The sequence below is a fragment of the Notamacropus eugenii genome, chromosome 5 (assembly GCF_028372415.1).
Source record: "Notamacropus eugenii isolate mMacEug1 chromosome 5, mMacEug1.pri_v2, whole genome shotgun sequence".
NCBI lineage: Eukaryota > Metazoa > Chordata > Mammalia > Diprotodontia > Macropodidae > Notamacropus > Notamacropus eugenii.
The window spans coordinates 345,099,613-345,125,195 of NC_092876.1; the positions used below are offsets into that span (position 1 = coordinate 345,099,613).

General features: G+C 39.5%; 1 protein-coding gene across 2 annotated transcripts; it reads right to left on the minus strand.

Annotated features, from left to right (window-relative positions):
* Positions 1-144: 144 nt before the first annotated feature.
* Positions 145-25,582, minus strand: GTF2E1 (general transcription factor IIE subunit 1). Of its 2 annotated transcripts, none has more exons than XM_072613888.1 (5): positions 25,432-25,582; positions 21,678-22,157; positions 8,521-8,722; positions 3,765-4,003; positions 145-1,307 (listed from the first exon to the last, which is right to left on the minus strand). In XM_072613888.1, the coding sequence occupies exons 2-5, from the start codon at positions 22,150-22,152 to the stop codon at positions 886-888; spliced, it is 1,338 nt and encodes a 445-aa protein (XP_072469989.1). In that variant the 5' UTR covers positions 22,153-22,157; positions 25,432-25,582; the 3' UTR covers positions 145-885. The 2 variants fall into 2 exon arrangements, with proteins under 2 accessions (XP_072469989.1, XP_072469990.1); XM_072613889.1 differs by lacking the exon at positions 25,432-25,582 and adding an exon at positions 23,865-24,731.
* Position 25,583: the final 1 nt, after the last annotated feature.

Below are 25,583 nucleotides of genomic sequence, written 5' to 3' on the forward strand. Positions count from 1 at the left end.
ACAGTATAAAAGGAAAGTTATTTCTGTAACAGCAATTTCACTGCAGGAACACTCCAGAACAGAAAAGCAGTTAACAGGTAAAATGAGAAAGGCACCAGGGCATATGCAGATATTAGTTTATGTAATGGAAAGCAGAGATGAAAATATTTTTTAAAGAAAACTTTATTTTTAAAGGAGATAAAATATCAGTTTCAACCCTTGCCCTTGGGTGTTACATTCCTAGCAATAACAAATTTTAATTGGTATAAAATAGTTTGAAAATAGTTTTTCAATTCTAACATTCATCTATGTAAATGAAACATCATTTTTAATAGGGTCAAATTCTGAAACACAATCTTTACTTTCCACAAAGGCCTGTAAAATGATATTTTAAAAAACTGTAAGAGAAAGTGTTACAAAAGTTACTACTCTTATAGGCACCTATAGGAAAAATTATATTTATATATACATATGCGTATATATATTTTACATATTTTTATATGTTTAAAACTCTGCATTAAGAAACAATGTCATGCTACAAATCAGAACTGCCGAATACTATCTTTTTGACAAACAGATTTGAAAACCAAAATCCATACTGGTACCAGAGATATTCCTCACGTAAAAGAGTGAGCAAGTTAAGAAATTATGCCAAAAAAAAAAAGGGTAGAAATACTGATACTAAGGTGACAGACAAAAGGATGAATGAATTTTCCCAGTTTGTATACAACTCACTCTACCATCTTCTCTTCCTTCCTCTTCTTTTCTGTTTTGGCACATTGAAGTCAAATTCCTAGTCTTGACCTGATTGGTGTGAGATAACTATTTTCTTTAGACTAAATATTGGGAAATATTTTGAAAAATACATTCTCTAATCTGGCCACCATGGAAGACATAGGAGAAGTTTCATGCAAACAGGTCCTCAAACATACGCTGTCCCATTGCAATATAAACATCTTTCTCTTCTGGAGTCATTTGTGCCACTAACTCAGGTCGCTGGCTCACTTCACTGTAGGAGAATGAGCGTCCAGCTACCATGACAACTGGGTCATCTGCCACCTCCTCAAACTCTTCCTCGTCATCGTCCTCTTGGTACATCGAGACAGCTGCAGACGGACGAGGTGGAGAGTCTTCGTCTGATTCACTTGTCTCACTCTCTGAGTCACTGCCATTTGCAGTCGTTATGGGAGCAGCTGCCCCAACCGAGCCCACTGCCGCTGAAGGCGTCTTTTTCTCATGAATGAGGAGGGCCCGCATGACCTCCTCATTATCATCTAGGGCCGTTCTGCCTTCTTCCCGTTCATGAAAAGCATCCAGGTCTAGTCCACCTTGAACAAGAAAATATAAAAAATAAGGCCCTTCAGAAGTCCCTGGCACATGCACTCTCTGTGGGATGAATCTAGAATTCATAAACTGCCTTCCAAGAGGAGACAGCACCTCTTCTATAAATGGAGAAGAGGCTCCACATTGGTCTAGGACTAAACAATGACCATTAGCAAAGCACCCAGAGCTTTTCCTATAACAGAAGGTGCTTCAAATGCTACAGCATTATCAGTACAGCTTTCCTCACCATCACTACCACTTTCTGAATTTTCCTGTGCAAATATTTTGCTTCATTAATAATGAAAATTTTTCTTACTATTAAGTGAAATATGAGTAGAAAGATATTTGAATTCTATACTTTTGATATTGCTAATAAGTATCTAATTACTTAATGAGAAAGCTGGTACCAAGGAAGTTCTTAAATGGTTGTCCAGGTGAAAATTTGAAATGTATATCAAGAAGACTTGATTTATTTTTCATAGCCTTAAAAGTGGGTCACTTTTCTAACACCACTACTGACTAGTGACTCGTGACTCACATGTGATAACTTTCCTTTCAAAATGTGGTAACTGCTCGGATGCACCAGTTTTGAACATTCCCTAGCAGGGCCAGCTGTACATATTGCTAGAAATAGGCATCAGGATATCTATACTGTATAATTTGAGGGGTGCTGTGAAGTCCTACAGGCCACAGCCCTCATCTGTCTGGTGCAAAGCTGTCTTCTTTAGACTAGCCAACAGAGTCAGACCCATGTAAAAAACACTTAATACTCAAGATAGCCTTAGAAAAGGGGCTGTCTTCTCTCATTGTTACATCAGCACAGATTAATTTATCTGATTAACTAGTCACTCAGACATTTTGGAAAGCAGTCTGAGTAGGTACTAGATTGTGGGGATCCTCCAAAGGGGTGTGGCACAGCTGACTTCACCTACTTAAAATCTGGCCCTGTTCCAGACTTCTTAATGTTAAGGCTGACCTGATCAGTAGGAATGACAGAGTTAGCTGAGGTGAAGTAGAATTGTGGTTTTCAGGGGAACCCTTCTTCTGACCGAAATGAGAACATTGTGGAGAGTCATACTGTGCAAAACTATTCTTGCTACCCAGGCCCATCCCCTCCGTCCTTGTCTATACAATAAAGGAAGAATAGATTATAATGGGAAGAGGGTTAGAAAGATGGAAGAGGGAGGTGATTTTTGGTTGCTTATAAGATTTTCATTAAAAGAAAACCAAGTAGTAAAGTAATAATGGTAATTCAGCCCAGGAATCAAGTGAAATGCTGCCAGGAGTACAGAAAGATCTAGTCCCAGCACCAATTTTTCTGGGACACTTACAGACATGTGTTAGTCTCATTCCCATACTAATGGGCACATCAACCCCCAAATCTAAAGAGCAAAAGTAACTCTGGATTCAGTAACATAAAGGGTATGTATGTGCCACTGGAATTCTGTTGTACAGCTTACACAGTATGGTAAGCATAGTCAACAATAATGGTTTGCAAAGCTCTTTTTATTATCTCATTTGAATCTCCCCACAACATGTGAGGTAGGTACTATCATCCCCCTCCTTTTACAAGGGAGGAAACTGAGGCTGAGAGAGGTTGAGGGATTTGCCCAGGGTCACACAGTTACGCAGGATTTGAACTCAGAACTTTGAAAGTAAGTCCAAGTCCAGAACTCTCTCCATTATGCCACCTAGCAGCCACTAAGCATATAACCTGTCTGGAAATTACTATGTGAAATAAGAAGAAAGCAACTGTGACCCCTCATTGGCCTCCATTCCCATGATGTCTCTTTTTAACTGTGTTCTGTACTGTCCTGTGCACATAATATGGATCATGATGTGGTGCAGTGGATACAGCGCTGGACCAGAAGATAGAAAGACCTGAATTCAAATCCAACCTCAAACATAGACTAGCTGTGTGACCCTAGGCAAGTCACAACTTTTGTCTGCCTCAGTCTTTTCATCTTCAAAAGGGAGATAATAACAGCACCTATCTCCTGGGGGGTAATTGTGAGGATCAAATAAGATAACATGTAAATACTTTGCAAACTTTAAAGCATGATTTTGTTATGAAAATAAATTAGTAAGTGATTCCAGAAGAAGTAAATGGGTAGCAAAATAGCTCCAGCATATTCAGGAGAAAGAAGAAGGTACTAAGTGTTACCCACAACTAAAAGAAAAAAATCTCAAATCAAACTCAGGGCTGTAAGGTCTCCTCCCTAAAACTGGAAACAATATTTTAAAAAGAGAAGTAAATAACCCTACTTGCTATTAGATCAGCTTGCTTCTGAGGAGTATTATAAATTTTCTGAAATGTCTTGTCCTCTTGTTACATTTCTAACTTCCTGTTACAAAGAGGGGTGAAAGTATACGGCAAGAAGCAAAAATGATGAAGCCATACAAGTGTACTGGCACAACATCCTCAGCTGCACCTAAGACAGACACATATTTTAGCCTCTCACCTTCCTTCATCTCTTCAGAATCATAGGCTCCCTGGACTGTGCTCTCTCTCAACCAAATGGGCCTCTCTTTGCTGGGCTTCCCTTCAGCTGCTGCCCGATGAAGATCATCTTGGTCCTCCATGCTGATGACAACATTCTGAGTGTACAAGTCCTCATAGGATGGACCCTTGCTAGTCCAAGCTTCCCGGTGATGTCCACCTGCAAGGCCAGCAGCTCCAGCAGCAGCAACACGTTCTTTACTATGAAAAATCAAAAAGGAAAAAAGAAGTTTACAAAAATATTCACTGCATAGAAGTTGACAGGAAGATGGATGAAGGACAGGAATGAGAGGACGAGGTATCTGTTGTAAGGCTGGAAGTCAGCAGCTATAGCACTTTTATGCTAATCTAGCTAATCTATGCTAAATTGAAGAGAACCCTGAAGTACCTTTCTACTGGACTGAACCTGTACGGGGGATCAGAGTCAAGGTTCAGAGGCTCTATTCAGAGTTGGTGTTTACTGGATTCTGGGGGAAGATACAACCCACTGATTTTCCATCGCTTTGAGCACCCAAAAAGACAACTGTCAGAAATCCAATGAATCCTGTCCCTAAGATTTACAACACCAATGCTCAAAAGAAAATGGCTGAAGAGGTAAACAGTTTTAACTCGGTGTCTTGTTGATGGCCATACTCATGAGAGAACCAGAGAGTCTTTGCTTATTTAACGAGCCATGGAAGATGACCAGAATGCCTCAAGAGTGGCCATGGCTGCCCAAAGAGATTCCGTTACCTTAGAGTCATCTTTCACTCTCCCCTCTCTCATACCATATATCTAATTAGTTGCAAAGTCCTAATGTCTCTGAGTCTGCAATATCTCTCTAATGTGGCCCCACCCAAATCTATCCTCACTACTACCATACTAGCTCAGGATCTTAATTTTTCTTGCTTCAGCTACTGGAATAGTTTAAATGGTCTTTATGTCTCCAATATAACTATGTTTAATCCATTCTCCAGATTGCTGCCCAAGTAATATTGCTAATTCAGTGCCAGGAGCATGTCATCTCTCTCTTTAAAATCTTACACCTCAGAAATAGGATGTAATCTCCTGAGCCTAGCATCGAAAGTCCTCCACAAACCACCTCCAACCTACCTATGGCCTCATCTCATACTGGTGTCCTCCAAGCTATTTTTAAATGAAATGTTATTTTATCTTTACAATGCTGTTGTATAAATTTCTCCAATGGATTAATTTCTACTGTCCAGTGTTCATTCTGCTCTCATCTACATAGCCTTCCTTGCTCAGTCTGCCACGGGATGAGTGGGCCTTCTCCATCTCTAAGACCCTCCCCTTGTTTGAGGGTAACTCAGACCGTGCTTCTTCCTTAGCACACATCCCCAATACCTGTCAACAGTCTTTGCTTCAATTTTTGAGCACTTTACTTGGGTCTCACTTCCTCATGTGCAGATTCTCTGTGTGCCTGTTTTTCCCTTTACTTGTTTAGGTTCCTTGAGCCCCAAGAGTCCTCCAGTAGTCCCTTAAAGTGGTAGCTACTCAATGAATGCTTACTGAATTGTAAACAAAGAGTAGCAACTGATTAAATAGACATTCAAGGAATTTGGAAGGACAGACCAGAGGTGAGGCAGGTCTTCTTGGTGTGCTTTATTGTCAGTTGACACATGTAAAGACTCTGTAACCTTTAAAGCACCAGAAACAGAGATACCTATATTATCATCCTTCAATTTTGTGTACATGGGAGAAGAGAGGGGTAGTTGATGTGTGTGTTACACTGAAAAATTAGATTACTCACTAACCTTATCCTATCTCTCCTCTTTTTTCTCAACTAAAGGCCTTGGAAAAAACTGTCTACATTTGGTGACTTTATTTTTTTCTCTTTTAAATCCTCAGCAGCCTGGCTTTCTATCTCATCATTCGACAGAAACTGCCAAATCAATGGCCTTGTCTCAGTTCTCATCCTTCCTAACCTCTCTGCAGTATCTGCCTTGTCTGCCCTTCCCCCACCCCATCTACCTGTACCCAGTCTTGATGGCGCTCTTCTCTTTGGGTTCTCCTCCACCTGTCTGATTACTGCTCCTTCTTCGCTTCCTTTATCATATCACAACCAAGGTCTACGAGTGTCCCTGAAAAGCTCTATCCTGACTCCTCCATCAGCTGCTATGGGTTCAATAATCATCTCTACACAGGTGATTCCTAGATCTCTCTCTCTCTAGCCCTAGTCTTTCTACTGAATTGCAGTCATACATCAAGAACTGCTTACTGGATATTTCAAATTGGATGTCCCAAACACATCTCCAACTCAACATGTCCAAAACGTAACTCATTACATTCTCCCTCCCCCCCAATATCAACCCCTCTACTTAACTTCCCTATTACTGTTTCAGTCACTCAGGTTTACATCCTTAGTGTCTTCCTCAACTCTTTACTCCGCCGCCATGTCCAATCCACTGCCAAATTTTGTCATTTACACCTTTACAACATCTTTCCTACATGTTCTCTTTTTTCTACTCACAAAGTCACCACCCTAACTCAGACCTTCATCACCTCTTTCCTACACTGCTGTAAGAGCATCCTAAGTGGGCTCCCTGCCTCAAGTCTCTGCTTTGCCAGGCTACCTAACCACCTTCAGGATTAAATGCAAAGTCTTCTGGCATTTAAAGTTCTTTATAACCTGGCCCTTCCTATCTTCTTATGTATTATTTCTTTCCACATACTGGACAGTCTAGTTACACTGGCTAACTTGTTCTTCACACAAGGCTTAGTCAGATGCCTTCATTCCCTTACCCTCATTTCCCATGCCTGGAAGATTCTTTTCTTCACCTCCAATTCTTAGAATCCCTGACTTCCTTCAAGACTCAGCCTATGTGCCACCACCTTCCTCAGGGGGCTTCCCCTACCAACTGCTAGTGTCATCTCCTCTAAGGCTGCCTTCCATCTGTAAGGATGGAATCTCTGCTGTGAGAATATAAACTTCTCAAGGGTTAGAACTGTCCTTCAGCATATTTGAAGGCAGTAAGGAAGAAACCAGGTAGGAAGAGGTTGAAAGTTAGAGGAAAAGAAGGAATGACTGAGGTGGGAATCTGCTGGAAGAGATGGGATCATTGGCATGTTAAAGGCTGACCCTAAGAAGAGCCATCTTATTATTTGAGGGTAGGGAAAAGGAGAGAATGGGTGATCAGGTAAAGAAAAGTGGAGAAGAGGGAACTCATTGCAAAAAGGCTTCAATCTTCTTAGTAAATGAAGATGTGAAGTCTTCAACTAAAAGAGCAGAAGTAGTAATGTGGGAGGGAAAGAAGAGAAGACTTGGAATAGCTTCTGTGAGGAGACAGGGCATAAACTGGAGAGGAATAAAAAGATTTCCTTGCTGAAGTGAAAACCTAGTTGAAAATGGGCAACAAATTTATAACTACCCCACCACATGGTTGTGTGACCTCCTCCAACACTATTCAACAGCACAAATAGATGGTAGGAATAATCCAGGCCCAGGGTTTGGTGAGGAAATAAACGGCTGGTGGACAAAGAGGGGAAAGGTTCGTTGAGTAGAGGAGAGTGCGGAGGGAATCGGTTAACTACAGGGCCAAGACTAAGAAGGGAAGAAAGTGAAGTCAGAGCATGGGTAATGAAAGGGTGGAGGAATCAGAACTTGTGATGAAGGTGATAGGTCTACTACTAGTCCCTCTACTCTATCTTTTGTAATTCCAATCTGTAATGAACGATTTTCACCTCTTCCAACCTCCTGTCTCTCCCTCTCCCACCACCTTCTGGATATTTTCAACAAAGACTCCTTTTCCCTCTTCCGGAATTAAATTGATATTACTTCTTCTGAAACTTTCTTCTATGGAAAATGCTTATTCCAACACCCCAAGATCTACAGGGTCAGGAAGAGGGCTCAGTAGGCAAACCCCTAACTCCCCCAATGCAGCTTCTAGACCACCATTCTGTGCTTAACACTCTCTCTGCTCTGAAGGTTACAACAGCTGATTACAATATTCTCTTCCCATGGAAATCACCCAGCTTTCCTGATGATGTTCAGGCCCTGGATCCCAGTTCACTGATTATTCTTCAGAGCTACCATCCACAATGATCCTAGTTCTTCAAACTCCCCAACTGTAATAGCCTTCATTCTTTTCATTTTCTTTTCAACTATCCTCAAACATGGCCACAACTTGGACTTTGAAATCACTGGGATTGGCAGCACCTCTAAGAAAAGGAATTCTTCTCCATGGCCACAACCTGCTACATCTCCACTTCTAACTCCAATATAGCCTGTTTTTTTTTTTTAATATAATGTCAATAAAGAAGACTAAGAATGTCAAATGCTACAAAGAGGTTGGAGGATGAAAGCTGAGGAAAGACCCTTGAGTTTGATGATTAAGAGACCACTAGTAATCTGGTTCCCCACCATCTTCATAGTCTCCAACTCAAACCAGCTCTCTGCTGGACCTTCCTACCCATCTTTAACTCTGCGGTCATTGATTATTTAATTCTCTGTCTCAATTTTTCCTGCTGGGCTTCACATGACTTTGCCTACTTTGAGAAGATTCACAGAGCCACAAGATTACAGTATATTTCTTTCTGCGGCAAACTTAGGAAAATGAGCACTTGGAGACTCTGCCAGACATCTAATCAAAGCCACAACTCTCTGAGTTAAGGAAAGCAGTAGTAATACACTGCCAACCCCTAATGGATAGTCTGAGGTGCAGAAGACAGACTCGACATGAAAGTACCCTTGGTAAGGGCATAAAGTCCTCATAACCCACCTTTGTTTTAGGGCTGGGATTTCCGTGGGTTCTGGCTCAAGAATTTCATATGCCAAGTTAACATCCTCAGTCTCTCGTAGCAATGCATAAATGGGCTCGATCTGTTCGTTAAACCTTGCCACAACTGTTCGAGCATCTTTTTTGGGCATTGCTGACTCATCCTCCTCCACTTCTGCTTCACAAAAGGTACAACGGAAAATTCCTACACAGACAACAAAAGCTTGTGATTAGTGAACCAGAGATATCCAATCAGTCTCTCTGTGGTAACGTTTTTTAAAAAAGCAAATATTTGGGTTCATTTTAAACTCAAAACCAAATTCCACCCCCCAGTGTGCCTTCCTTCTCAGATACTCACTCCACAGGTAGTATTTAACCACACAAAGAAACATCAGTTATGTTACCAGACACAGGTCTCAGTGGAATGGGGAAAATACTTTCTAGGATGCTACTAGATTTTTATTTCTTATTAAGTCCTTTCCACTTATGTTGGCCATTTTAAATACAGGTGTCAACACAAGGTTCTTAACAAGTTAACTTCATTAGTATTAACTATGTGCAGAGAATTGTGCTAGTGAGATTATGGATGAGAAACAAAGATGAGTCAGACCAAAACTGTATGCTTTTGGAACTTCCATCCGAATAGGGTAGATTTCACACATACAGGGAAGCAGAAAACTAAATAGCAAGTTAGAATATGGTAGTTGTTTTTTAAGAAGTACTCTGTTGGTTCACAGTATAGGATCAAAGTTAGGCATACAACTGTTTTCTTATACTCTCAGGATGTCTGAAACCAATATTCTTCATTTGTCATGCCTTTCTGCCTACTGCAGTATTTTATTGAAACTTACCCCATGTTTTAGAGACTACTTTATTCCAATAAATTCTTCAAACCTAATTCCCTAACCATAATTAAAAAATAATTTTATAAACACACACAACAGATGGATCTCCTATTTGTGTGGTTTAGGAAGAGGTCAGTGCTACATCATTCTACTCACTTTAACAATAAGGAAGTTCCAATGAATTTATTCAGTAAAATTTTATCTAAATGTGTCAAACAACTGGCTCTTTCAAAGGAACCACCACATGTTTATATTATTTGCAGAAGAAACCAGAAGGTCATAAGCTACCACAGTTTGAGAGTGCTTAGAGGCTGGTGGTAACCACACATGAAACAAGCAGTAAAAAAGTCATTAACCCAGCCTCACCGGGATCACTGCCTGAATGCCTCAAATATGGTACTTAATCAGAGTCCTGGGTATAGGTCCTGAAGCAGGCTGCATTTAAATGAGTAAAAGGAGAGTTGTGGTACAATGAAGGGAGGGTTAGACTGGGAAGCAGGTGACAGGAATTCAGGTTTAAGTCTGGGCTATAACCTTAAATTTTATGTGACTATGGACAACTCACTTCAAATCTCTGCCCCTCAGTTTCTTCACGTGTAAAATGAGGGGATTGGACTAGATCATGGTCTCTCTTGGCTCAACAATCCTATTCACTGTAAATAAAGACAAGCTACTTTGGGAAACCAGTACTTTAAATGACAAAAGAATGGAATAAATTAGCTCTACAATCTACTTTTCCATTTTAACAACATTAAAAACTGCATTTACATGCAGTTTGAGAGATCTGCATTAGAAGGCGTCAAGTTTTACTCCAAGTTTTTCAGTGAAATCTATTGATCCTTGCTACTGACATGAATAAGTGAAAAGAACAGCAGACCCTAGCAGGAGACATACTCTACTAAACATAAAACGATAAATATCAGTTTGATGGACTTTTTACAGCAAAAAATGACTAAATTATTCTCCATAATTTGAGGAAAACATTAAGACCATTATAAAACCCATCTCAAACAATATTTATTCACACCCAGTTTCCCTCTTCAGGTCATCCCAATCCTTTATCCATATACACAATCTGTCATCAAATGCCGTCATCTGTAGCCATTTTCCACTACTACAGCCATCACTTGTCCTGGCCCACAACTGTTGCCTAATTCCAGCCTAGCTCCAGTCTCTTCCCACTCCCATCCATCCTACGCACAGTCATAAGATTAATTCTGCTAAAGTACTGCTTTCAACTATCACTCCTCTAACTCAAGAACCCACTTGGTAGCTTGTAAATATAAATAAGATAAAGCTGAAATTCAGACTCTTCACTCTAGCATTCAAGGATCTCTGTTGTATGGTCCACTCTATCTAGCCAAAAATTAGTGGCTGTAATTGCTATTCTCTCCATCCAGGATGGCTGCCTCGTCTCTTGTACATTCCCACCTCCAAGTCTTTGTTCATATTGTTTCCCCTCCAGAGATGACTCTCTGCCTTTTCTCTTTCTATTCAAATCCATTCTTTTAAGGCCCACTCAAAAACAAGCTCCCCAATTAACACCTTCAATAATTTGACTTTATCACTCTGAGCCTTTATCACCCACATGATACATTTACACATATCACAATATTCAAACGAGTAGCGTAAGACACTATGGAATAAGAATTTGAGAGAGGGAAGTTCTAATCTGGCTCTGTGACCCTAAACATATTATGGAATTCCCCTGAACTTTATTTTCTCATTTATTAAATGAAAATATTATCATTTTACCTTGCCTGCTTCAAAAGGCAAAATATTTACATATATATCTCCTTATTGACCAAAATAGCCTCTTAATATTTTTTTTTGTGGGAGGGGGATGTTAAATATTCTTCTTTTCCATCCCTATCTGTGCTGGAAAAATGGAAAATTGAACACTTTTATAACAAACCATGTATATATTCCCATGATGTCCATGTCCAAAAATGTGTTTCATTCTGCACATCATTCCATTTCCTCTCTATCAGTAGTGAGTAGCCTTTATCACTGGTCCTTTTAATACTGGCCATTTCTGCTTTGACCAGTTTTCAAAATTTTTGTACAATGCTGATGGAATCTAGAGCATGCTAGGCACCTAGGTGGCACAGTAGATAAGGCTGGACCTAGGGTCAGGAAGACCTGGATTAAAAAAAAAAAAAATCTGGCCTCAGATACTTACTAGCAATGAAACCATGGGCAAGCCACTTAACCGTACGCTATCTGTCTCAGCTTCCTCAACTGTAAGATGGAGGCATTATTAGCAACCCAAGGTTGTAGTAAAGCTAAACAAGGTATTGTAAAGTACTTTGCAGATCTTAAAGAACTACATGAATACTATTACTATTCTTATTATTCAATAAATTGTTCTCTTGGTTCTTCTCACTTTACTCTGCCACAATTCAAACAAGTCTTCTATATTCATGTTTTTCTGAATCTATTTGTCATCATTTCCTATAATACAAAAATATTTTCAAACATATATAGAACCGTTTCCTTTTTCTCTCATCTCTTTGGGGGAGTAGTTCTAGCAATGGTAGTATTGGATCAAAGGGTATTGGTACTCTTGGGGTAGAGTTTCCAACTGATCTCCAGAATGGCTGTACCAATTCAGCAGACCATTGATATACAGCATCAATGTGACTATTTTCTGGTAAACCTCCCCATTTGTCATTTTCTTTATTTTTGTCAACTATGTTGAACTGATTTATGTGAGATGAAACTTATTCTTGGTTATAAGCCTATACCTCTTTAAATCATGTTATCATGACTATGGTTCCTTGGTACTGGAACTCTTCTGATGGACTGCAGTATTTTTCTTTTTGACTCGGAATCTCTGTATTTTGGTTATTATATTCCTGGAAATTTTCAGTTTGAGTTTCCTTCAGGTGGTGATCAGTACTTTTACTTTTCTCTACTAGTTCTACAAATGTCTGGGAAGCTTTCTTTCATTTTATGCTGTCTCATTAAGTCATAAATTTGTTTGGTCCATTCTAATTTTCAGGAAATCTGCTCTTTGGGCACTGTTTTGTACTTTCTCTGCCAAGCTGTTAATTCTCTTCCCAAGTTTCTCCTCCACTGCTTTTATTTCCACCCCACCCCACCAGCTCTTTCCTCCAGGCTTATTTCATTATAACACCATAATCACTCTTTTGGACAACATGTATTTTCATTTGAGGCACTGTCTATAGGTGTTTTGGAGTTATTTCCTTCTGGATTGGTATCCTGAGTATCCCTGACATCATAGTAACTGTTTCTTTATTCATCTTCCAGGATTGGAACTCTGTGTTAGGGTTAAGCTCTATATGATTCTGGAAGAACTACAAAGGCCTTATATAATCCTTTTTCTGCAGCTGAGGGTAAGGGCAACAGTGCTATGGCCCCGTTCTGCTGGGGGTTGCGGAGGGGAGGAGAAAGGAAGGGAAGGGAACCTGGCCCATTCTTGTTCCATAGTTCCTGAACTCATTACTTGAGTGAGTGTACGTGCCCCTTTGGGAGGGGCTGGGCTACCTCAACCCACCCCACTCCCCACCCCCAACTCCATCATCTTGGCTGGTCTCAACAGGATTTTTTCATCTTGTCTCTACAGTAGAGGACAACAAACTATGTCCTATGGGCCAAATCTGACCCACTGCCTGTTTTTGAACAGCTTTCAAGTTGCATAAAAACAGGTGGTAGATCAGATTTGGCCCACAAGACTGTTTGTCAACCCCTATGCTACAGAATCACTAATTCCTCAAAACTTTTTGTCTGATTATCCATTTGTGAAAATCCCAAGGAGTGACTGGGCATTTAGCAATTCCTTCAGCAAATGAACAGAGTAAATTAAAAGCAAAGAAAACAGGCCTCTGATAGAAACTGTGCCAAAAACTACTCACTTAAAGTTTATCTGTGGAATTCATTCATCTGATCTATCTAAAATCCCTAATTAACAGAAATGACTATAAGATGTTAAAGATACTTCTATTTTTACTCAAAGATGTTACAGTTTTCTTGCACAATGTTTTCGAACGAATTGTGAGCCCTTAGCAGTCTGGGTCACTACTCAACAGATAGTAATTTGTCCAATCTTTTTTTTTTTTTTAAAATTTTAAAATCAAACTTTACTACTTCATTATAGCAGACAGAGCACTTACTGTTGGCTTTATTCTCTTTTTGGTGGTGTCCATGTCCAAGGCCTTATCAAAGCAGTTCAGTTAGAAGGATTTGTAACAGTCTACTTAAGTCTAGGAATGTACCCTACAAAAGGCCAAAGTTTTGGGAATGCACTTAAGTGAGCTGCTCCTGGATCTAGCCTAGCTCTACCTCAGCCTCCTATTTTTTTGGTGGCCTTGAGAAATCCAGTCCCCCAGACAGGTTAGGTCTTCGACCTATATTTGCTTGGGCCCAAATTCAGACCCAGTCCCAACTTTACCCAGAAGAGGATTAGGTGCTATCCAATCCAAGCCTGTTCTCTATTCTTTCCTACCTGGACCTACTGCTCTCATGCAATAATTAAACCCTACCAAGGTTAAAAGTAGTTTTCTAATATGAATGAAAGATATGACAAAAATGGCAAAAATAAATCTTTTCTACATGACTAATCTTCTGATCTCTAATATTTAGAGAGAGAATATAAATAAAATTCTCCTCTAACATGTTAGTGTTCTTAGCTGGCAGCTTTATTTATTTAGCAACTTTAGAAGGATGACTGAATTTCTAGAGTATTCATTATAGGCGTACATGACTACTAATTCATCATTACTAGTCCAGGAGGACCTCAACATATTGATTTTCATTTATAATAAACACATTTAATGGATAATGAATTTTTATGCTTTAATACAGAAGACAATGTTTTAGTTTCAGACCTTTTCCCTTCCCCAGCCCTTACTCCAAACCTGGAACTACTAAAACAATAGCCTCATGATTACCAGATGCAGGAGACTTTCAGTAGTGATTCAATGGATTTGACTGAACCTCTAAATCATTTCACTGTTATGTGTCTCAGTTTCTTCCTTTATAAAATGAAGTGGTTGAATGAGATTATAGCTAAAGATCTGTTTCAACACTAAATGCTATGATCCTTCTTGAAACTGTCTTCAATTGTAACACTATCCCATCCTTATAAGTCCAACCTTTGCTGCTCTTTCTTTTTCTCTAAGTGTGAGTCTAAATGAGCTTCAAGGTTCTCTGATTACCTCTCCCTATAATCCATCCTTTCAAAATCTTGCAGAATTCCAGAGATGGAAGAAGCCTCAAATAGTTACAAACTGATGGGTGCCTGAATTCTTTATTCAACACTCCCAATAGTGGTAATCCATCAAAGATGGCTCCAAGACTTGGAGAATGGGAGGATGGATCAAAAGAAGCAAAAAGTCAATTAAGTTGTAGAGAAGCTGGAAATTAAGTTCAATTCTGAACATGTTTCTATTATAGTTTGACGTTTTGATGGATCTATCTGATAGGCAGTTGAAGATATTAGTTGAGCTTGAGGAAAGATCAGGAAGGGCTGGAGTCATCTACACAGAGGCAAATGCTGAAGCCACTGAAAAGGATGAGATTGCTAAGGAATGAAATATATAGATAGAAAAATGAGGATAATATTTTGGGGAACAGAATCAGTAAAGAAGACTGAGCAGTTGTCATGTGGAACTAGGAAGAAGCAGTGATATGGAAACAGGGAGAAGAGATTACACAAAAGGAATAGTTCTTCAGTCAAATGCTGAAAAAAAATGGAGGAAGACAGAAAAAGTCATTAGATTTAGTAATTAGGAGGTCATGTGTAATCTTCAAGAGAACAGCTTAATTTTAAACCAATACACCAAAATATCCAATTTTTAAAAAAATTCTATGGCTATATATTCTGAGGAAATGTGTACATCTCTGTGTACATCTAATATTAAGTCTAAAATTAAAATGTTAGATATAGTGCCACAAAAAAAAGTTGGCCTCAGCACATGATTTAAAAAAAAAATCAATACGAAAAATGTAAAAGGTTTAAAATTGCACACTTAATAGAACTATGACTTGAGTGTTAATGCTTTTTCATGTATCTATGGTCTCAATGATTTCAATGTGTCATAAAAACAAATGGGCTGCTGTTAATGTCACAATTCATTCCTGCTATGACCAGTCTACTTCCTTTTATAGTCAAATATCTTTCTGATGATACTCTCCCATCTACAATGTTTTGCAAATAATGTGCTACAGCCTATTTATACTCAAACATGCCTCTCTCCATTGCCCTTTGGGTGACCTACAATTTTGATTCCTTAAAAGATTTTGGTTCCCCATGACTCACAGACATATGGCATCACCTGAAGATTACTAATATGGGATAGATGGATCACTGATGGAGAAAATAGTTTGTTAAAAGAAAACCGATATTTATTTTTCCATTTTAAAAATCTATTTGTTGTCTTCCTTAAATTCCTTAGGTCTTACTCTTAAATGCTCTTGGGGTAAACTAGCTGCTTGTGAAGGCCAATTAAGTTTTCTATAAACCTGATTTTCCCTTTGATACCTTTCACTGTTTTATGAAGCAATTCTGATTATAATCTTCCCCATTCCTCCACAAAAGTCCTATTCCAATGCCTCATCATGAAGTAGAGTTGATCCTGATCTCTCAAACACTATACTACTGGAACACAAAGTGATAGGTTTAATTACACTAGAAAAGATTTCTAAGTCTAGCAACAGACCAAATGTACTTTCTGAAGATCAGTCTAGTTAAGTATAAAGAGGCTTATCATCAGGAGGCCAGACAACAACTTTGTCTATGGCAATCCCTGAGATAACAACAAAATAAAAATCATCCTCAGTTCCATATGGCTTCCTTTTCCTTCTCAAACTATAAGGAAAGAGTGGTGGCAACTATGGCTGAAAATAAGCAGTGTAGTTGGTACTTTGTATGCAAATTCTCTGTTCAAGGATCAACATGAAGACATAATGCTAAATGAATTATATTAAAATAAGGAAATACAGAGAAATCACAAGACACGAGGAAAATACAGAGAAATCAAAGGATGGCTTTGTACTTTCTCCTCAGAGATGCAAAGGAGTTAGTAAGGTTCATTTTTATCATGTGTCCTGGTAACAACAATTATTAATGGGGCACCTAGTTATTTCATGTTACAGGGTTCGCAATGAACATAAGATAAATAAGATAATTATAGCTTTATAAGCCAACATCTGCTAGAGAGAACAAGGAGGTAATTCCATGAAAAACTTGGTAAGACTCTCTAAATTAAATCAATATACACATCAACAGCAGTGGTGGACTTTGGGAAAAATGGTGAAAAATATATTGAAAGACATGGCTCAGATCAAGAAATTTAAGAACTGAAATTTCGGTTTACATATCACCTAGATGCCTCATCGTCTTACTTCATGAAATGATACTTATATCATGGCTACTTTCTTCAAGAATAAAGTTAGAAATTGTCAGGTGTAATGAGCACTAAATATTTCAAAAAGAAAATAACAAAACCTTAAACAAGAACCAACTAGTTATTGATTTAAGAATCATTTCTGAATCATTTATGTATAACTGTATACACCTGACTTGTTAGAAGACCATAATCAGCAAAAATTAGAAAATAAAAAGATATGGTATACAATTAATACAGTACAAATCTGTTTTTAAGTTTACATTTTGCAAAAAGAGACTTCTTGCCAAGATAGCTACTCAAAGAGAGGACCATCCGGCTCCTTCATACCCACTCCGGCAAGTCTGAAATTGGCACAAGACAAAAGAAATACCAAAAAGTTCAATAAGAAATTACAAAAGTGATTTCTTCCAGCCCAGAACTGCATAAAAAGTGAGGCAAGCCCATAAAGAAGAGGAAAGAGGGATCCCACCCACTAAAGCCTGTACCTGCTAGCCCACTGGTGTATCCAAAGGTAGGTCATAGAAAAGGTTGATGAACAGGGTGGTAAGAAATCCCCAAAGCAGGTAACTTGAAAGCTGAGGGTGGGGGAGGGGAACTAACAAATGCCAGAATAGGAAAGTCCCAAACCCAGGGACTCTAGGATCCCTGGCATTCATGCTGAGAATGCCATAAAAGGCATTGAAGATTCAGTGATTTTAACCTCCAAGACCCATGGGAACCCTGGAAGGTGGTGAACTGCAAAAGAAACCAGGTGACCATGACTGACCAACTACCCCACCCAAAAGCACACCAGAGGACAGAAACTGACTGTAGCATCAAACCCCAATTCAGAGCTAAAACTGGAGAAGTAAACCAAAGACTAGTTATCAAAAATTATTGTGTATCTAGAGACTTCCAAAAGATGGGGAATAATTCTGTAACAATTGCAAGCAGAGACTCAAATGAAAAAATGGATTTTTTTATAGGGATTATGTCAATACTTGGAAAAATGAAGCAAGGGGAAAAAATATTAAAGTGACAAAAACCTGGGCTACAAACTTCAAGATATATAATGGCCAAATTTAACAATTTCGATGACAAACAATCAAGTCTACAAGTAACAAAATGAAAGACCTTCAAATAGCACAAGATGCTTCTGTACTCATCAGAAATCAGAGCTGGGAATGGAATAGTGTGTTCTGAAGATGAAAGGAGCTTAAGATGAAACCCAAGGACATCCCCAGCAAGTCTAAACCTAATCATCATTGAAACAAGATAGACAGTCTATAAAAGAAAGATGTGAAGTATTCCTAACCAGGGACCTTGGAAAGAATGATAACCTTAAGAATTATTGTTGAGTCATTTCAATGGGATTTAACTCTTTAAAACCCCATTTGGGGATTTCTTGGCAAAGATACTGGAGTAGTTTGCCATTTCCTAATCTAGCTCATTTTATAGATGAGGAAACTGGGGCAAACAGGGTTAGATGACTTACCCAGGGTCACACATTTTCTGTCTGAAGTCATCAGAAGATGAGTCTTTCTGACTTCAAGCCCAGCACTTTATCCACTGTACCACCTAGCTGTCCCCAAGAACTAACTACTTTTTTTGCTTACCCCTCATTTCCACACTTCCTCCCAACCTCCTCCAAAAAAGCCTAAAAAAACTCAGAGCAATACTGGGAAGCAGCCATGCAATCTCAGTTTGCTAATCTATCTCAAGCCCTCTTCACAATTCTAAGAACAATTATGGGGTTTTATAAACACACATGATGTTGCCACCACCCCAGTGTAGGTTCTCATTACTTCAAACCCAGGCCATGGCAATACCCTGCTGGTTGATCTCCTTACCTCAAGTCTTTCCCCTCTCCAGTAAATCTCTCACTCAGCTGTCAAAGAGATCTTCCTAATCTAAAGTCTGACCAATTCCACCCCTGCCCTGCCCCTCCAATTCAACCAACTTCAGTAATTCCCCACTGACTTCAGGACTAAATAGAAAAGCCTTTCAACACTCTTCAAATCTGGCCCCTTCCCACCTTTCCAGTCTTCTTTATGTCTTATACCCAGTGATCCATCTCCCATCTCTAGATTCCAGATATTTTCACTAGCTTTCACCCATGCCTGGAATTTTCCTCCTCTCTTCTCCCTGGCTTACTCCAAGTCTCAGCTAAAGTCCCACTTTCTACAAAAAAATGTTTCTTTGTCCTCAATCTTAATGCCTTCACTCTGAGATTACTGCTAATTTACTCTGTGTATATGTTGTTTGTGCAGAGTAGTTTGAATGTTATCTCCTCAATTAGACTGTGAGCTATTTGAGAATAGGAACTTTTTTGCCTTTCTTTGTATTTCCAGTGCTTAGCACAGTATCTGACACACAGAAAGCATTTTAAGTGCTTGCTGACTTGACATACATACCAATAATTTAAATAAATGGAAGGCAGTTCAGTTTTGAACAGTGGCAGAGTCTTCATATACAGAAATGCTTTTTTTCTTTTGTTCCTTTGGAGAAAATTATTCTAAATTTGGACTAAGAATTTAGGAGTTGGCGAAACAGGACACTACCTGTCTTTCTTTTCCTATCTATTAACAAAGGGTTGCATATCCTACTAGTCAATTTCTCATGAAGACCTGGTTGAAAGTCTTGTTAATTTTTAAAAACCAATAAAAATTCACATTTATGATAAAAACAGTTAACAGTTCAAGAGCACAACATCGTTAAATTGTATATCTTATTAAAAGAAAAAGAGCAAGGATATATTGTTTTATCTATGCTTGTACTGTGTACGGAGATCACTATATAGATCCTGAAGTAGTTACAAAGTTTAGAAAAGATACAGTTCCTAGTCTCATAGACTTTAATTTTCTCTACAAGTTTAGATCCCAAATATCCCTGACTTCCCCATTGATGTGGGGACTGCTCACATTTAAATGATTTGATAATTATCTGCTTCAACTAATAAATGTTTTCAAGCACAGAAGCCAAATTCATTTGAAGGAGGAACCCTCCCACCAATGTTTTCAAATGACTTAATTTTTAAAACTGAAACCTACATCTCCATTCTTAAACACAGTCATGTTATGTCAAACAAGAGAAAATGATTAAATAATTACTGATTAATAATGACTGAAATCACATCTGACTACAATTTAAATCAAATCCACCACAGTCTACTATTCTATTTCCTTTAGATTGGTTCTCTACAAACACTGATCAATACTCTCAATTACAACCCTTCCCATGTATAAACATACACATACACATGAGTATGTCTGCATATATGAAGCTGAAGACAAAAAGTCATCTCTTAGCCCTGTTTGGTTTAAGCAACAACAACTCCCTTCATTCTTTATCCCAAAGACCTATTTTACATACTATCACTTTTACTGCTTTTTTCTATTTTTCCAATTTGTACATTTTTAAAGAATGGAGTGAGAATAAAACTGGATGCAATAATATTAAAAGTATGCTGAAAACAGCATACAGATAAATCACAATTTATGCAATAGCTGTTATACTAAACAAGTTTTAAGTAAATCAATTTTAAATGTACTATAGGTCCTAAAGGAAAACAAATAATCCTGGTTACCTTATTTATTTTAAATTTATATTTTTACACATCTTCAGTGTGGAAAGATAAATTCTCTCTGAAAAGCCTTTTTAGTTAGTCTAGATCAGAAGTGGCATTTTCAGATCCTAAAAATTAAAACTTGTTCAATTTCTCTTTACCAAGAACCCAAGAAGAGGCAGCACAGTAAGTGGAAGGAGGTGAGGGGAGCCTTGAAGTTAGAAAGACCTTGGTTGAAGTTCTGCCTCTGACTTACTAGCTTGGTAGAAGCGGGTAAAGCACTGAATTTCTCAGACAGCTTTCTCAGACTTTACATTTCAGACAAGTGGAAGGAGCTTCTGCACCAGGAATGCTTCATACTGAAGACACAAGAACAGAAAAAGGACCCAAGACAAGGACCTGAGAGACCACAGTAAAGGCGTGCACAAGTGTTGTATTAAATGACAATGTTCCTGAAATCCAAATAGTTTGAAGGAGTTTTTTCATCTCCCCTAATTTCCCTACTCTTACATCTCTTTAGCTAATTCTACTATCTGACAGATATTTAGAAATTTATAAATAAGTAGTACCTTTACTCAGAAAACAAGATCAAAAGCTTCATTTGTCATAATTATAAATAATACATACAAAGGTAGGAAGATGAAGCCATTCCTATTGAATTTTGGCATTTCCTCCATTCTCTATATGAAAAAAGAACTGTGATTCCCCAATTATCTTGGGATGAGAGAAAAATATTTTCCAATTTCACAGGGTATTTCTCTCTTGTGTGGTCAGGCAGATAGCAAGGATCACACTTATGGGAGTGATCTGTACCTAGCACAGGTCTCCTCCCCTCTAGCACGGTTAAGCAAGGCTTGTATCTGGAGGCTGTATCAGAGTAGCCCCACCCCATTAAATTAAGTACCTGGACTTAGATTTATTCAACTCTTAAAATGAGGCTTCAAGTTTCCAGTGTTAGGGCAGAGGGGGCACAGATCAACCCATTTAAACCTTTAATGTGGATGGTTGGTGTTCCTGAAAAGAAGAGAAGACAGATAGATCCAGAAAAAGGAACGCCAAACTTCTGTAGCTTTCAGCTGACCTATATCCCTCTGGCTCCAAAAAGGACAGACCAACAAGTGAGTGAAGAAATAAAGTTAAATTATGCCAACACCCACAATTACAGACCCCGACATTTATATTTTCAAACACATGTACAAAAGGCTCAAATAGCAATTTAAATGCATGTGTATGTGTGTATTTGGGGGGTGAGGTAAAGGAAGGAAGATAAAGGAGAGGGAAAGAAATAAGGTTTTCTGTTCTAGAAAATGTGGTATATTTTTTCTAAAAATGACACTATTTTTCATCATAAAACATGAACACTTGAAAAGAAAGTTTATGTAACAGGTATACCCTTACCTGTCCCTAGATCAAAGAGCTGATTGGCTTCCAAGTCTGTAAAAGTACTAAAGCAAGTGGGACATTTAAAAGATGCCCGATTAGTAGAATCTCTTTCATCCGTTTCAATCCTCCTTCTCATGTGGTCTAGCTTATATTTCACCACATTAACCAAAAGACGATAATTTATAAAGTAGTAATTATGGCGGGTAGTCTTGCCATCTGGAGCAGTCTCTACTCTCATTCTGCATTTGATGAACTTGTCACCCTTCAAGTTGTTCAGAACTGATCGGAGTTGTTTCCGATCAAATTTCAGCAGCTCCAACATGTCTTCCTCCTTCACACAAGGGTTTCGGATTAGGATGTCCAAAGCCAGAGCATGTTCAATTCCATAAAAGCCCCGTACCACGTATTTAGCAAGTTTTTTCAAAGATGCTGGAACCTCCGTTAGGACGTCTGGGTCAGTCATTTTATGCAGAATACCAGCACTTTTCATATATTCTGTATTGAGAAGAAAAAATTAATCCAGGCATAAGGAGAATTTAATTGGTTTAAGTTAGGAAAAATCAATAGTTGACCTACTGGCATACACCAGAAAGGAAGGTAGTGATTAAACATGTGTTGAAAGGCATTAAATTAAAAAAAAAAATCTTTTAGTCATCTCAAATTACATCTCATAAAGAGAATTTATAAAAAGACCACCATTAAAGTTACTGTGGCTCATGCATTAACATCCGCAGCAAAGAAGAAATTAGAGAAATCCCATAAAGGCCTTGATGAAAGCCTCTAAATAAAATACTTTCATACTCAATATTAAACTAAGTATTACATTTTAAACCTGGTGACTTCAACGCAAATCCGGGTGTAGGAGAAGACAAGGACAAAGAAATGATTTCCTTGACAAGTGGAAAGAGATGCTAGCCAAGAGCAAAGCCATTTTACATTATCTTAGATGGTGGCCTAGGAAGAGTAAAATTGTGTTTTAAAAAGTGAGACAGCATACAGAAAAATAAGTTTATAGAAAGCTTGGTAAGAGACCCAAATAAGCAAAAGTACTTGGAATATTTAAGGATGAAACTTCACTGAGGAAAAATGGAACACAGACATTAAAAATTCTTAAAACAAAAGCTTTTCACCACAAATCTGGACTCTTAACTCATAGTCTCTGAAGTGCTGCATGAAGAAATAGAAATGGCACCAGAGAAAATAGGTGAGACAAAGAGCTAGTTTAGACCAAGGACACCCAAAACAGTTTGTGGCTGGAGGTAACACAATTTTGAGGTCACTGAGGCATAATAGACTTTTGAAGCACAGAAAGAGGGGAGAACAACGAGGACATGGGAAAAAAATTGGAATTTATTATCTAAAAAAGGCAACTGGGAAAAAATATCAACTCTGAATTACTTTTCCACATCTACAAAAATTTTGAGAGCATAATCTACACATGCAGCAAGGAATATAGTTTTTCTTTTTGCATAGTAAAAAATGATTCCACTCATAAAATTTGAATAAATTTATATGCTTTTAACATAGTCAAAGCTAGTGTTCATTCCAACACACCACAAGAAGGCAGGGACCCATTAGCAAAATAAAATAAGACAATAAGATAATTGTGAGATAAATTACATGGCATAAACTATTAACAGTTTGGGACTTTACAGAAAAGGGGGCTACTGAGTCCTGGAACAATCAAGGAAGGCATTATAGAAGACCTACAACCTAAGCTAATAAGCCTTGCATGTTATTGGAGAATACACCTGTAGGGGATTAGAAAATCCACTCCCTAACCCTTCTCATGAAATCCTGAGGGAAGAAGTACAAAGTCAATTCTGTTCTGGGAAACCAGCTCATCATTGGGAGAGGGAGTCAAGGGCCACACAGTGTTGTTATCTCACTTGCAACAGAACTTTCCAATACGTTAACAAGTTAAGACTCCTCACTATCCTCTAGGCACACCATGCTTTTTCACCCTATTTACCGCTTTAGCTCCTAAGTTCTCTTTGTCTAGAATGTCTATTTACCTCTGTCTAAAGCTAGGTCAACTCTTCAAGGCCCAGCTCAAGTGAAAGCTTCTCCTGTCCATTCCCCCCCACCCTTAGAGACCAGTGGCAACGCAGGTGCATATGAGTAAAACAGATTTTTTTTTTTAAAAAGTCAACTGATTCTCAAGCATATTATTTTCATGCTAGTGGGTTATTAGAAGTTTACCTTATTTCCATTAGTCTCTGCGACAATCCAAGAGGAAATAGCGCACTCCTACGAAGTAGTAGATAGGAGAACTCCTATGAAGACCACTAGCCTGACATGGAGTCCAGAAAAAGCTGGGTTCCCACTCCCTCCTCAGATACGCACACAGTCGTGTATTCCTAGACAAGTCACTTAACTTCTTTGTACCTTGGTTTTTTTCGTCTGTAAAATAAGGGACTAGATACCCTCTAAGGCCCGGAATGTACTTTGTATGCACTCTAAAAAGTTATAAGAGGCAGCTAGATGGTGAATGCTCAGAACACCAACTACCGGTTCAAATGTGACTCAGATCCTTACTAGCTGTGTGACCCTGGTCAAGTCACTTAACCCTGATTGCTTCAAAACAATTTTTTTTTTTAAATAAAAAAACCTTTATCTAACCTAGGGTTTTTGTAATCTAAATCTGCCATCCTATGACTTCCCTCTTTCTCATCAAGGATCTTCCTTTAAAGCAGTATTTTAATTACGCATCCAGAACCTAGCACTGGAGGCAGTAAGGCATAAACAGAACTCACTCACTCTACACCATCAAGGGACCCTGGTCTCGGGGCTGTTCGTTCCTCCCCTGGGGAACCTCCACCTCCCTACTCGGAGTGTTTTCGCCCTCCGTGACTGCTGGATTCCCTAGCTTCCTGCAGGTCCCGCCTCTGTAAGAAGCAAGCCTCTCTCCCAGGGCTCTTTAATCTGGGTTCTTTCCCAGAGACCGACCCCAATCCGTCCGGGCAGTAATCTCGTTGGTACCTGGCTACGGGCATGGCAGACCTCCTCGGGGAGCTCCTGGCGGGCAGGACCTGCTCTGGCCTTTCTCTGGCTCAGTCAGCATAGTGCCTGGCACATAACAAGCGTTTAGTAAGTAAAATATCGACCAGTTCCTACTAATAATACGTCAGTATAACGAGTCCTTATTTATTAGCCCCCACAGTGTGCCAGGCACTGTGCTAAGCGCTAGGAATGCAAAGAAAGGCCCCAAACTCGAGGGCTAACAGTTTAACTGAAGGCTCTGCGGCGTGGGAACCACAAAACTTTACCGGGTCCAACTGTCTTCGAACTAAAGGACGGTCTAAAGGAAGACCCCGGCCCGGGTGGCCTCCTTCACCCTCCTCTCCTTCCACACCCTAATAGGGTCCCCTCCGCGAGGCCTCGCGGCCGGGCCACAACTGAAACCCCCCAGGACTCCAGTGAGACCGCAGGGCACGGCGCTCTTCTCCTCCGTGAGCCTCAGTTTCCTCTTCTGTTAACTGAGGGAGCTGGACCAGCGCTCTGCGAAGTGCCTGGCTCCCAGCAGGCCCTCGGTACGAGCTCGTGGACTCGCCCAAACGTTCCCTCCCGGCTCGCTCGGGTCCTGAGGCCCCGGAGCACGCCGCAGGTGAGCCTGGGGAGAGAAAGGGGCCCGGGAGGGAAACCAGGGGCCCAGGGAGGATAGCCAGCGGCAGGGAAAGGACCAAGACCTAAGAGGCACTAGGGGGTGATGGGAGGAAGTGAAAGCCTGGTGCGGCGCAGAACCCGGGGCTCGGGGAGCCCCACTCACCAGAGACAGGCGGCAGAAGCCGGGAGACGCACGCTCAGCAGGCGAACCAAGGGCCGTCCACAACAAAATACGTCACCAGCGCGACGCTGACGCCGCCGAGGGCCCGCCGCGCAGCCCTGCTTCCGCTTCTAGCCCCGCTCCTCCCGGTTCGA

Coding starts and splice junctions, on each gene's coding strand:
- GTF2E1 (XM_072613888.1), bottom strand. CDS start 22,152: ATGAAAAGTGCTGGTATTCTGCATAAAATGACTGACCCAGACGTCCTA. Junction 4,004..8,520: donor ATCCCAGCCCTAAAACAAAG/GTGGGTTATGAG, acceptor GATTTTTCATAG/TAAAGAACGTGTTGCTGCTG. Junction 1,308..3,764: donor TTCTGAAGAGATGAAGGAAG/GTGAGAGGCTAA, acceptor TTCTTGTTCAAG/GTGGACTAGACCTGGATGCT.